The sequence below is a fragment of the Barbus barbus genome (assembly GCF_936440315.1).
Source record: "Barbus barbus genome assembly, chromosome: 5".
NCBI lineage: Eukaryota > Metazoa > Chordata > Actinopteri > Cypriniformes > Cyprinidae > Barbus > Barbus barbus.
The window spans coordinates 1,633,792-1,647,309 of record NC_136733.1 but is presented as its reverse complement, the minus strand read 5'-3'; the positions used below and the strand labels follow the sequence as shown (position 1 = coordinate 1,647,309).

At 39.9% G+C, this 13,518-nt stretch overlaps 1 protein-coding gene across 3 annotated transcripts in view; it reads left to right on the top strand.

Moving 5' to 3' along the window:
- LOC306870376 (phosphatidylinositol-3,5-bisphosphate 3-phosphatase MTMR4-like) overlaps positions 1–10,433 on the top strand; it is a 72,061-nt gene extending 61,628 nt beyond the window's left edge. For all 3 annotated transcript variants that reach the window (XM_079417607.1, XM_079417606.1, XM_079417608.1), the window contains 4 exons: positions 1,695–2,877; positions 3,597–3,707; positions 3,803–3,891; positions 8,750–10,433. In XM_079417607.1, coding sequence (XP_079273733.1) covers positions 1,695–2,877; positions 3,597–3,707; positions 3,803–3,891; positions 8,750–8,927 — 1,561 coding nt within the window. In that variant the 3' untranslated portion in view covers positions 8,928–10,433. The remainder of the gene's footprint in view (positions 1–1,694; positions 2,878–3,596; positions 3,708–3,802; positions 3,892–8,749) is intronic.
- The last annotated feature ends 3,085 nt before the right edge of the window (positions 10,434–13,518 follow it).

The window sequence follows — 13,518 nt, the reverse complement described above, 5'->3', positions numbered from 1 at the left end:
TCGTGCAACTGCTTTAACGCCTTGGCCTGGTGGACTTGCAGGAGGGCCATGGCGTGCAGGGCGGAAGCGGCCTGTCCAGCAGCACTGTAAGCCTTGGCCGTCAGAGCGGACGAGAACTTACAGGCCCTGGACGGAAGGCGTGGATTACCCCTCCAGGCGGCAGCGCCCTGCGGGCAGAGCTGCATTGCAATGGCGCGCTCAACTGGGGGGATCTCCACATACCCTTGGGCCGCCCCACCGTCGAGGGTGGTGAGGACGGAGGAGGCACTAGGTCTGTTTCGGGCAGAAAAAGGTGCCCTCCAAGACCTAGTCACCTCCTCATGCACTTCCGGGAAGAATGGAACCGGAGGCGGTTGCCTGCGATCGGCCTGCGCCCCCAGGAACCAATCGTCCAGCCTTGAGCGTTCGGGAGAAGGAGGAGGCCTCCAGTGCAGCCCGATGCTCTCAGCGGCCCGGGAAAGCATAGCAGTCAGTTCTGGATCTGACTCGGTCAACGCCACTCTTCCTGATGGAGGCAGCGCAGCCGAATCATCATCTCCAGAACCTAGCTCATCCCCCGATGCAGTGACCGACATCCTGTCATCTGCTGGAGCTCCGAACGAGATGCTGGGCCCCGCCCTGTCCGAGGACTCCACAAACTCGTCCGGAAACCCCAGACGGTGCGATGCGCTAGAGGAGTGAGAGGCCCGCGGAGACGCACTCGACGGGGAAGCTCTCACTGTGATCCTCAAGTCACCCTGACCATGAGCCGAAGTAGCCCTCCGAGAACCGGAGGAACTAGAACGGGGCATGGCAAGGGGGATACCCCCCCGCTTGACGAGGAGGTATCTGGAGCGCAGCATCGCGATGGTCATGTTCCCACACAGAGAACATGAGTCATCCACGAGCGCTGCCTCAGCGTGCTGAAAGCCCAAGCACGAGACACAGCGATCGTGACCATCAGATGAAGCCAGGAAACGGCCACATCCAGAAACACACGAGCGGGAAGCCATCTTTAAAAAGACGCCCGTCGCTCGTGGAGCTCTTTTAGAATTTGCTCTTTTTTGAAAAGAAATTCTCTTTCAGAAAAAAAGTGTTGAAGCGCCCAGGAGAGGTCGCAGCGCGACCGCAGAATGAGAGCTGCAGCACGCCGAGATGAAGCAGCAGCACTGGACCGCAACCTCCGCTGACGCGCCGTAACACCAACACTCGTCAAATGCTGTCTTGTAGCACACTCTCGGAGATTCGCTGAAAGGCTCGGCTCCGAAGCGAAAAGCTGATGTGCGTTTGCACGCGCTCTCCTTTTATACCCGCACTGCGGGGCGGGGTGCGCGTGGCGAAACACGCACGCCAACTGTCATTGGCTTGTTTTGTTAACACTCGAAGATGATTGGGCTCTCGAGCGAGTTCCCATTAGTCAGTCACACTGACGTTACGTCGAACGTGACTGACTGATAGGGAACTAATACTAAAACATGACTGTTTTTTGTCAAAATATTTTAACTAAGTATGCTTCACAAAACAGAACAATAAAACTTATTTAAATTACTTAAAACTTTTTTGTAAACGCATGTATACTTATATGTATAAAGGTTTAACCATCATCCCTTTTTATGAGGATGATGAGTTTCTGTACTGAGATGTTTTGTGTTCAGCTTCTGCCCTCTTGTGGTGAACTGAAGCACACTGTAAACACTGTTTTTCAATCGACTCAGGCTCCCTAAAACACGCTCGATGGACAACTTGGTGTCTGCTTGTGAGAACGGAGTGACGCTCACCCGCACCTCAAGTGACCCCAACCTGAACAAGCACTGCCAGGAGGGCCGTCCGGCGCTGGAGTCCAACCAACCCGCGGCCATCCAGAGCGCCGCTTCGTCCGAGGACCCGCCTGTCGCTGGACCGATCGCCGCTGAGCCGGCGTGTGAGGAAACCAGCTCTTCAATGCCCTCTGAGGACGATTTAGAGGCGGAGCCTTGTTTGACAACCCAGCCCCTTCCATCTTTGCCCCACCCCTTAACATTAGATCAAGCCCCGCCCCTTCCAGTCATAAACCAAGCTCCACCTGAAATCCCAATTAGCTCACCACAGGAAATCAAGACTGCAGAAAACACAAATCCACCTCCTCTTTGTAACGGATTCGCACATGAAGAAAACGTTAGCGGATCTGCGAACTCTGAAGCCATTGCGCCAATGGAGGCGTCGGTGGAGACGCTAACGGAGGAAAGCGCAATCCCTCCTTCTAGGAAAGCCACCGACGTCCTGTTCGAAACGCCGATACGAAATGGCGAACTGGTTCCCGCCAGAGAACGACCGCCACCTGGCGACTACGCCAAAGCAGCACGCCGTTTGATTTCCCAAAGCCAGCTAACGGAGTTATCACTACTAGGTTCCCAATGGGACAGCGTCCAAGGCCTGGTCCAGTCGGCCTGCGGCGGCGCCATTCAACACGGCAGCTATCACAGCCGCCGCCTGGCGCACAAGCTTCTCCGCGCCCAAGCTGGAAGCGCTAACGGCGGGCCGTGTTGCCGTCGAGACCCCCTGCGTGCTCCTGGAAGCCCAATCCAGTCGGGCTGGTTCTCTGCAGTGAGGAACTCCAGCTATGCCGCGCTTTGTTCCTCGGCGGCGTCTTCGCTTGCAATGGGACCGTCCCTCCGGCAGCTGCTCCCGTCCCATTCCTCGCCGTCCTCCAGCAGCTCTCCGGCTCCGGCGTACCTGGACGACGATGGCCTACCGGTGGCGATGGACGCGGTGCAGCAGCGGTTGCGGCAGATCGAGGCCAGTTACAAACAGGAGGTGGAGGTGCTGAGGCGGCAGGTTCGACAGCTGCAGCTCAAACTGGAGAGCAAGCAGTTCTCCACGACGCCCTCCGAACCCGACGTCGACTACGAGGACGATATCGTGAGTCTATGTTCCCAGTACATTTAGCATGCTCACTGTGGGTCCTTAGAAAATCCAACATTCAGTTTAATAGAATTTATGGACTTAAAGCCTTAAATATCTTGAATGGTGTAACACAACCATGATATGGCCTACTGTGATTATTAGACTTTAGATTTAGATATAGATACTTTATATATATTTATTTATAATATATAACATTTATTAAAATATATTTATTTTATATATAAAATAAGAATATTATTTATTTTAATTTTTTTTTATAATACAATTTTTAAAAGTAGTCTCTTCTGGTCACCGAGGCTGCATTTATTTAAAGTAATAATAATAATAATAAAATACAGTGAAAACATCCATATTGTGAAGTATTATTATAATTTAGTTCTATTTAAATATATTTTAAAATGTAATTAACAGCTTTGCCATCACAGGCATAAATTACATTATTCAAATAGAAAACAGTTCTTTTAAATTACAATAATATTTAATAATATGAATGTTTGTACAATATTTTTGATAGTATATCATAAATGCAGCGTTTGAAAGCAAGAGACTTCTTTCAAAAACATTAAAAACTTTTTAACAAACTTTTTAAAAACACAAAGTTAAACCCTTGTTTCAGTATTTGATTGACAGCTGTGTCGTTGGTCCTTTGAGATGCATTTGTGTTTCCATTCTTGTGTCTGTGACTCCACTGACGTCCTCTCTCGTTCCTCCAGACATGTCTGCGGGAGTCTGACGGCAGTGACGAGGAAGACTCTCTGTCCAATCACAGCGAGGACCGCTTCAGCGAGGGCAGCTGGGACCGTGTGGAAAGGAAGGACACAGAGGTCAGTCGTCCTCGCTCTCTCTCGCTCTCTCTGATGCTGCACTGTACAGCTGATGATGGTTAGAGAGTTTAACCAGCTTGTTTCTGGACAAACAGGTCACCAGATGGGTGCCGGATTATATGGCCTCTCACTGCTTCAACTGCGACTGTGAGTTCTGGATTGCCAAGAGACGCCATCACTGCAGGTGCGGCCCAGTCTGATTCCTGAGAAATAGGAGCAGATCAGTTAAATATCACTCCATTTTCAGACTTTTCAGGGATTCCCATTACTTTTTCCCTCTGAGATTCCCAAGTTCCCTCTGAGATTTTAAATACCGTTAAATTAAGTTTCCAGTTTTTGGTTGTATATTAGATTTTACTATATATTTTGTCGGTGCGATTCAGGCATGATTTCAACAAACATCAATTGAAAAATAAAAAAATAAAAAATGAAATGTGTGATTGATTTTTAAACTGTATTGATAAAATATGTAACCCTGGACCACAAAACCAGTCATAAACTAGGGTTTTCAAAAGTGAGATTTATGCATCATCTGAAAGCTGAATATATAATCTTTCCATTGATGTATGGTTTGTTATGATAGGACAATATTTGTCTGAGATACAACTATTTTAAAATCTGGAATCTGAGGGTTGCAAAAAATTCTAAATATTGAGAAAATTGCCTTTAAAGTTGTTCAAATGAAGTTCTTAGCAATGCATATTACTAAAAAGTTTTTTAGTAATATGAGATTTTTGAGATATTTACGGTAGGAAATTTACAAAATATCTTCATGGAACATGATCTTTACTTAATATCCTAATGATTTCTGTCATATAAGAAAAATCTATAATTTTGAGCCATACAGTGTATTTTTGGCTATTGCTACAAATATTCCTCAGCGACTTAAGACTGGTTTTGTGGTCCAGGGTCACATATTTGATTGAATTAGTAGCGTTTGTTTTATTTGTTTATTGAATTTATAGATTAATATGTGATTGATTGGCTGATTTCTAGAATATTTTATTTATAGCCAGTGTTAATTTAGTGTTATTTATACACTATTATAGTAGTATAATTTAGTATTTTAGTTTAGGTAGAAGTCATTTTTAAAATTGTTGTAATTTTAACAGTTTTTAAATGTTTCTATTTTGCTTAATTTTTAGTTTAGTTTTAGCCATTTGCCGGAGCATTTCTAATTCTAATAGCTTCAAAAAAATTTAATACAGGGTTTTTTTGGGGGTTTTTTGGCTTTATTTCAATAACTGAAAATGATTAGCGAATTAAAGTTTTTTTTTTTCTTTTTTTTTTTTTTTTGTTGTTAAAAATAACAGTGCTATTTGTAGTGCATGTAACTGATTAGTTTGTTGGTTTATTGATTGAATATTGGATTAATGTGATTCACTAATTTGCCACTACTGCATTATTAATGTTTAAAATTAGTTTTTATATTTATATTTTCAGTTTTAATTAAATTTGAGTAATTTTGTGTGCTTTTTGTCATTTTTTTTCTATTAAGCTTTAGTTAATTTTTTAGTTCAGTTTTAGGCAAAATTTCTTATTTCTATTAGGGATGCACGATATTATCGGACTGATATGAAAAATTATGCCGATATGTCTTGCCGATAAGAGGAATACATTAACTCACATGTGCTCAGGATGTGCTAGCGAGATTAGATCACGTTAACAGTGGGGCTCATTCTTGAAGCAAAGTTTTGCCTGATTGATGATTAGATTCACTGTTTTGGATCACTGTATTTAAACTGAGTGCACATACAGTGTATGATAGAGTAAACAGTAATAGCACCTGCAGTGGCAGCCTCCCCCGGGTCCTAATGCCCGCTCAGTAAGGAGTTTTAATTCCGTAGGGGGCGCTGTAGGCCTACTTCTAATAAAATGAAAGCATAATACACAAATAATATTTAGACTGTTTCTGATTAAATAAAGCAGTAATTGATGCCATAAAATCATGAGTGTTTTGATTTAAATGTCAGAAGTTATAGCATTAACAAAAAAATCATATGTGACACTAAAATTAAATAACTTTATATATACAGATTTATTCATTAATGTGTAATATATTATCATTTTTAAAAATATTATGAGCTCTAAAATATTTTCAGAATTTTTACAACTCTCTTGCTTTAGACCAGGGGTTCCCAAACTCGTTCCTGGAGCCTCCCCAACACTGCATATTTTGCATGTCTCCTTTATCAATCACACCTGATTCAACTCATCAGCTCATTAGTAGCAACTCCAAGACCTGAAATGTGTGTGTCAGATAAAGGAGACATGCAAAATGTTTGGGAACCCCTGCTTTAGACCATTTACAAATGTTAAATCTTAAAATTGAATGTTAAGGTTAGAGATGTTCCGATACCCTTTTTCCCTTCCCGATTCCTAGGCTCAGGGTATCGGCCGATACCGATTACTGATCCGATACCTGGGTGTGTATCTGGTTATACAGCTGCTTCACTCTATATATATATATATATATATATATATATATATATATATATATATATATATATATATATATATACACACACAGACACATAGGGGTGCTCATAAGTGGTCCGCATGCATGACCAAAATTAAAAATGCGCTGTGTAAATAAGTTCTGACAGCGCATTTGCGTGCCGACATGGATGACAGCTGTTAATGCATAATTGCCATTTTAGATCGACAAACTGTACTGTATATGATTTATATTCAAACTGAAAGCATAATCTAGGCTAGCCGCTGCCGTTTTCAAAGCAAAACTGACATTTCATTCACTGACGCTCTTCCATCAGCACCGCTAAACCCAGAAGCGCATATGCTTACTTGCCGGCAACCCGCCAAAATAAAATCTCGCTGATTTTACGTTTGAAAATTATGAACATTTTAATAATATATGCTAAAATATTAGCATTTCATTTTTAAGTTTACTATAAAATAATTGTATTTGTATGTAATACTCCTTTTTATTTTAAAATAAAATAGTATTATCACACTTGATTTTAGTTTATTTTATTTAAAAAAAGAAAAAAACAAAGTGCAATATTATTATTATCACTATTAATTTTTTTTCATAGCTATAATTTATGGGTCACGCTACATGTCGTGTGTGTGTGTGTGTGTGTGTGTAGATAGATAGACAGACAGACTGGTGAGTAAACAACAAATACAATATATAATGTTTGGAAAATGGCACATCTTTTTAAATATCTAAAATTACACTCTTAACATCAGTCAGTCCAGCATTATAAATATATTATGATAATCAAATATTTAATGATAGAACTTTAGCAATTAAAACTTGGTAACCATGTATGAACGCATATTAGTTATTTTAACTGAACTTAGGACTGGTGGTGGTGCTTTTTTGGTCATTCAGTGTTTCTGTAAAAAATAGGGAAAAAACGATCAATAATACTGATAAGATAATAATCATACTGTGAATTCTACTAAGAACAATATAAAACGCACTAAGGATTAACGAGCTGCTGGATTCATGAATATTGATCACGTTGTCTGCATTTGCTCACTGATTTGCTGAAATCAAAACAGGGACGCTCATAGGTGAGCGCCAGCCAATGAGATTGTCGTTTGCGCATTAGCTCCGCCTACTACCGGAGAACCCAGCAGTTAAACTGAAGAATTCCAAAGGAACTCCATTATTTTGACAGGAAAATACAACAAAGAATATCGTTTACATGCCATGCAGAATTGATGTGCTACATGTAAGACTCTCTCGCACATCCCCCCCCCCCCCCCCCCCCCCCCCTGCGTGTGAGGAAAAAAGCAAAGCGACGACGAGTCGTACGCTTCACACTAGAGTTTACAGTACGTCAAATACAGGTGTGCTGCTCATCCATTCAGATGATCTGAAAAATAGATCGCTTGGAGAATGAAACTCTGAAGCACTCAATCAGTGTGTGCGGAAAGTGTATATCTGTGCTAAACTTGTACATAGCCTCCAACTCACACACTAGCGAGTAAAATCTGATTATTTATTAGCCAGTGGCTAATATTAGACATCATTTAGTCGCCCAGGGTGAAGATTTACTCGCATATGCGAGTGATTTACTGGCAATGTGCTAGCACGTTTGTATTTCTTCTTCGCTGCTCTAAATAGTGGTTGCTTGTGGCAACACAGTACAACTTCCTGTGTTTGCATTATGAGCAGCGAAGAATTGATTTCTGATTTGCAGCGTTAAGCAAAGCTAGCGCGCATAACTAAAGGTCTTGTTTAATAAAATGGTATCGGATCGGTACATGGGTTCAAGTACTTGCCGATACCGATGCCAGAAGTTTTTGTGATATCGGTGGAATTTCTGATACTAGTATTGGAATCGGAACAACCCTAGTTAAGGTTACCACTGCATCTTTCTGGGGAAAAAAATGCAGCAATTAATGTATAGTTTATTTATTATTTATAGTTATTTTCAAATCTTCAATGTACTGTCATTATAAAAAAACTTCTTGTTAAGTTAACTTCTTGAACTTAACAAATTCTTGTTAAAAACTAACCAAAATTAAAAAGGATTTGCTTATAATTTCTGCACAGAAGAGACTTGGTGTTGTTTCCCAACAAAAGGAAATATATCGGCATCGGTTATTGGCCAAAATGAGTTGAAAAATATCGGCAAAAGTCCAATATCGTGCATCCCTAATTTCTATTCTTTAGTAGAAAATTCATCTTTTACTAAATTCTTTGATTACTAAATTATTTATAATTAACTTATTTTTATATTTTAATTTAGCTTTTGTAATTTTTATTTTATTACTTATTCTATTTAGCTTTATTATTTTTATTGTTTTAATATTTTAATACTTGAACTTAGAAATGTTAGAAAATTAGAAATGCATCCTTGGTTTACGTTTTTTCAATAGTGTGTTCAATAGTTCTATTCCGTTTTCTTTCAGTTAAAAAGATTTGCGAGATTGTTCTAGTTAACAGTATCACTATTTACAGTGCTGATAGTTTGTTGGTTAATTGGATTCAGATATAGGAGGGATAATTTATAGTTTATATTTGACTGAATATGTGATTGATCTTCCGTCCTGATTTCCTGTAGGAACTGTGGGAACGTGTTTTGTAAGGACTGCTGTCATCTGAAGCTGCCCATCCCAGACCAGCAGCTGTACGACCCGGTTATAGTGTGCAACACCTGCCACGACCTGCTGCTGGAGTCCCGCACGCGAGAGCTGCGCTCGCAACAGCTGAAGAAAGCCATCGCCTCCGCCTCCAGCTGAGACGGCCAATCACAGCGCGCTACACGCCGGCATCCAATCAGACGCCCGTCTTTTAGAGCAAGAGCCGCTCTCTCCTCCTTCTCCGAGGGCGATCTGGAGTCCGGATAGGCTCTGAGACTGATCCACACGAGGAACGGGACGGATGAACTCCAAAAACACGAGTGCGGTTTGCGACTGAGGGGCGATTTTATCACTGCAAGTGAACTCTAAGCTTCTCTGTTTGAGGACCGATAACAAACCCAAAGAATCCTTGGGTTCCAAACCCCAAAGTGAGGCGTTTCTTCATCTGGAAATCACCACACGGCCCCTATGCATCACACACATCAGACGATCTCGGCCATGCATCCATCCAGAGGCTCTCTATTTAAAACCAACCAAGCTGCTACAATATTTAAAAACGAAAAATTCTACTTTTGTATCCTTATTATTTTGTGCACTACGGAGGGGGGTTGAGACCAAAACGGAGAGATCTGCAGCGGTTTCCTCGCTGTTCGTCTGCTGATATGAAGCTTGAATGTACGGCTGTTTGGTTTATTTAGATTTTTCAGAAACTGGAGGGATTCGCGGGTGCAGTTACTGAATTTAAGCTGCCAGTTTGCATTGATTTGATGGCAATTTTTGTTTTTCAGCCACTCCTTAAACTGCGCTTTCGCTGAACTGTGAAATGGTTTCATGTGAAATACTCGACTTTAAATGTCAAACTCAAATTCCAACATATCAGTAATATATAAACAGAATCACTCCTAAATTCATGTTTCTTCTGGCTGGTTGTGTGTGTGTGTGTGTGTGTGTAGCAGGAAAAGCAAGAAAAACCGAGCAAGCTGAACATTTATGCTGTATGTTGTTGTGTACGTTACGGTAAAACTATAGCCATGTTGCACCGCTCCATCTACTTTAGCCAGAATACTAGTGTACTAGTTTCTTTTTTATGACTTCATCTGAACAAACCAACGACAATAATTACAATTTCTGAAATGGATGAATCATTGGAAGCTCGTGGGGATTTAAAGGACTTTTGTATTGGAGGGTTTGACCGCTTCGCTGCTGTCCGCTCACATTCTCAGCGGCATTACATGTTCAAAACAAGTGCTATGATTTCTTTTTCACGTCGTCCGCGTCTTCAGGCCCTACGTTGATTGTGTATTGTAATGTTGGTGAACCTCTCAACAGTGCCATGTGTTTGATTTTCTTATGGATTCACTGATTTGTAACTGTAACATGTTGGATGGTACAATAGCTAGAGGCTTAACAGTCAGAGGATGATTTGTTGAGAATCCATGAGGTTAAAAACGGTTTGATTTTGTCTGATAGTTTGATTTTTCTTCTTCGTGGTTTTGATGAAGGACACATTTTGAGTTAAATGCATTGAAAAGGAACCCAGAAATGTGATGTTATTTGGTCTGTAATAATGGCTAAAATTTGTCACTTAGTGAATAATTGTTGTAAAGAAATGCACTGTACCAGTTCAATCCCATGGGTTAAATAAAAAGATACGTCTTTATCAGTCATCTACGTCCTGTGTTGAGATTATTCATCTTTGCTTTATCATTTTGTTCAAAATCATACCAAGCATGGAGCTTGAATACTAAAATTAACAAGCATTTTTGTTTTGTTATTTAAAACTATTTTAAATTAACGTTTATATACATTAATAAAGAATTCTATCATAACGAAGGTGAACATGGTTATTATAGTTAAAATAAACCTTTTTCATTGCTTAAAATGTTAACTGAAATAAAATATAAAAGAAACAAATTGGAGCTAGTTGCCAACTGTTCTCCTTTTTATTTAGCTTAACTTTGTGATAAAACTAAAACATAAAAAGCTATGTAGACATAGAAAAAAAAAATTACAACTAAAATTTAAATTGAAATATTAAAATATTTTAGTGTAAGATAATGCTCCAAAATAAATACACAACTGCCTTTATGGTTTACTTTCAGTGTAAGTTTTTGAGGCAAAGCATTAAATTAAACTTAAGGAATCAAGACATGACAGGCAATAAAGTCTGATAACATTTCACTATACATCCATTCAACTAGACCTGCACTTCAGATCACTTTACAGATCAGACAAACAGAGACAGAATATTTTAATATTTACAGAATATTCATATTTGTATGTACATCTTGTCTGTTAAGCCTTTAGTGTTTCTTTATAATTTAGGCTTAATGAAAGCTTTAAAGGGGTCATCAGATGCCCATTTGCCACAAGTTGATATGATTCTTTAGGGTCTCAGTTTCTCAATGGTGGTGTAAAACACCCTTTTTACTGTCAAAAACAGCTCTGTTCACAGCAACCGTTTTGGTGCATGTCCTTTTAAATGATAATGAGCTCTGCTGACCCCGCCCCTCTCTTCTGTGGAGCAACAAGCTGTGCTCATGAGACTAGGGCTGTTCGGTTCCAGGATTTTCGGAGTCGACTCCAACCATAGGAGACAATGGAATCGACTCCATTTAGCGTGACTGTCCAAATTAATTTAGCGGTGACATTACCTTTAAATGAGCTATGAATTTGTCACATTATAATGGTAAGGGGATGGTGCTATTGTCTTAAACAGCATTGATATTAAAAATACATTTAGTCATTTAGCAGACGCTTTCAAAAAGTCAACATTTAATATATTTAATACTGCAGTTATAGGCTATAATAAAATCCTCCTACAGAAGCTGGTTTTAAAACAAAACATCAGTCTGATCTTTAGCAGTTTTATTTCTAGAGCACACTTTCCCACACTTAACAGATTTACATAAAGAACATACAACACAAAAATATACATTCACAAATAAATAATGTCAGGCCTACTATTACAATAAATCAAAAGAATAATCACAACACTGCAACATTACAAGAATGAACATGAGACTAGTGAGACTGACACTTGCCAACCCTGTAGTTCAGATTCTCCATACAGACTGCAGTCAGAAATGAACTAGGGAAGAAAGCCAACAGCCAATGCCAGGAATAATAATAATAAAAATAATATTAGAAAATGCCACCAGTTGAACATCACACATCTCAGCCTGCAGTGATTATCACTTTTGGGTTTCAAAAGTTAAAATTGTATTTATTTATTTTATTTTTTTTGATACCAAGGGTTGTTAAACGAATGTTAACGCTTCTGTAAAAGTCAGTACAACACAACTCACGATCACGATCCTGAGGAGATCCATTCCACTCATGGAACCAAACCATGGGAAACCCACTTCAAATCACATGATTGAGTCGGCCTCTCTAAAGGTATGAATCATCTTGGCTGGTTAGTTTGGTTTATGGCTCAGGGGCTTCATTTATCAAATGTTGTGCAGAAACCAATCCAAAAATTGATCTTACGATCATCTCTCAAATAGGCCTATGCGTACGTGTGATTCATCAAATAAACACGAACAGAAAACGCACGTGTGTTCTCTTTTCTCTTTTCGCATTTTTCCATGTCAAAGACAGTTTTTACAAATATGAGCGCTGGCGTGGACACTTTAATGAGGCCCCAGAACTCTTTACTGAAGATTTTTATAAAATCACTGAGAAAAAAATTGACAGCCTAATAAAAATATTCAGTTCGATTCGTGCTTATTTGAATAGAGCTTATTTGGTTTAGGGTTGGCATCATCTGAGGTCCTCTGGGGGGGTTGGCATCATCTCTTCTCAGGTGTTTGGTCATCTCAGGTCTTCATAAGGGCTGGATACACACTGAAGCTTCTGTAAGTTGCCTCAGGGTGCCAGTCCCGCGGCAGAAACAGAGAAGCAAATAGAGACAAAATTTATGTAGCTGCTCTTCCGACCATGCAAAAAACAAATAAATAAACAATAATGTGTTCAATCCAAATAAAGGAATGATAATTTGCATTTGATCAGATATAATTGAAGTACAAGGTTATGAGATACATTGTGTGAATGCTTGGCTAAAGAGATGTGTCTTTAATCTAGATTTAAACAGAGAGAGTGTGTCTGAACCCATGAAGCCGGGGAAGTTTCAGTTTAGTTTGCACCAATCCTGTGTTATAGGTACCATGAAACAGGCTTGGCTTTTAGCTGCGTTCATTGCCATAGTAACTTACACTCCAGGGCTAACCTGCTCCGGGCCGCTATGTTCTGGTTTAGAGAGCGCAAACTGAAATTGGACCAATCAGATGTGAGCAAAGTGACCCATGTCCGACCCAAAAAAAGTCACTCCCCCAGTTTGTCTTGCTCCAAATTAAAGGTCACTTGTACTAAAAAAAAAGCCAGTGCAGAGATTGTAATTGGGGTAATATGATCATATTTTCTTGACCTGGTAAGAACTCTAGCCGCTGCATTTTGGACTATCTGTAGCTTGTTTATTGAAGATGCAGGACAACCAGCTAGCAGTGCATTACAATAGTCCAGTCTAGAGGTCATGAATGCATGAACTAGCTTTTCTGCATCAGAAACAGGCAGCATGTTTCGAAGCTTGGCAATGTTTCTAAGACGGAAGAATGCTGTTTTTGTAACATATGAAATATGATTTTCAAACGACAGGTTGCTGTAAAATATAAAATACTCATTGAAGGTTGTGCTGAAAAGTATTAAATAAACAAATAAATGCATTAATACTTGTATTAGTAGTAGTACT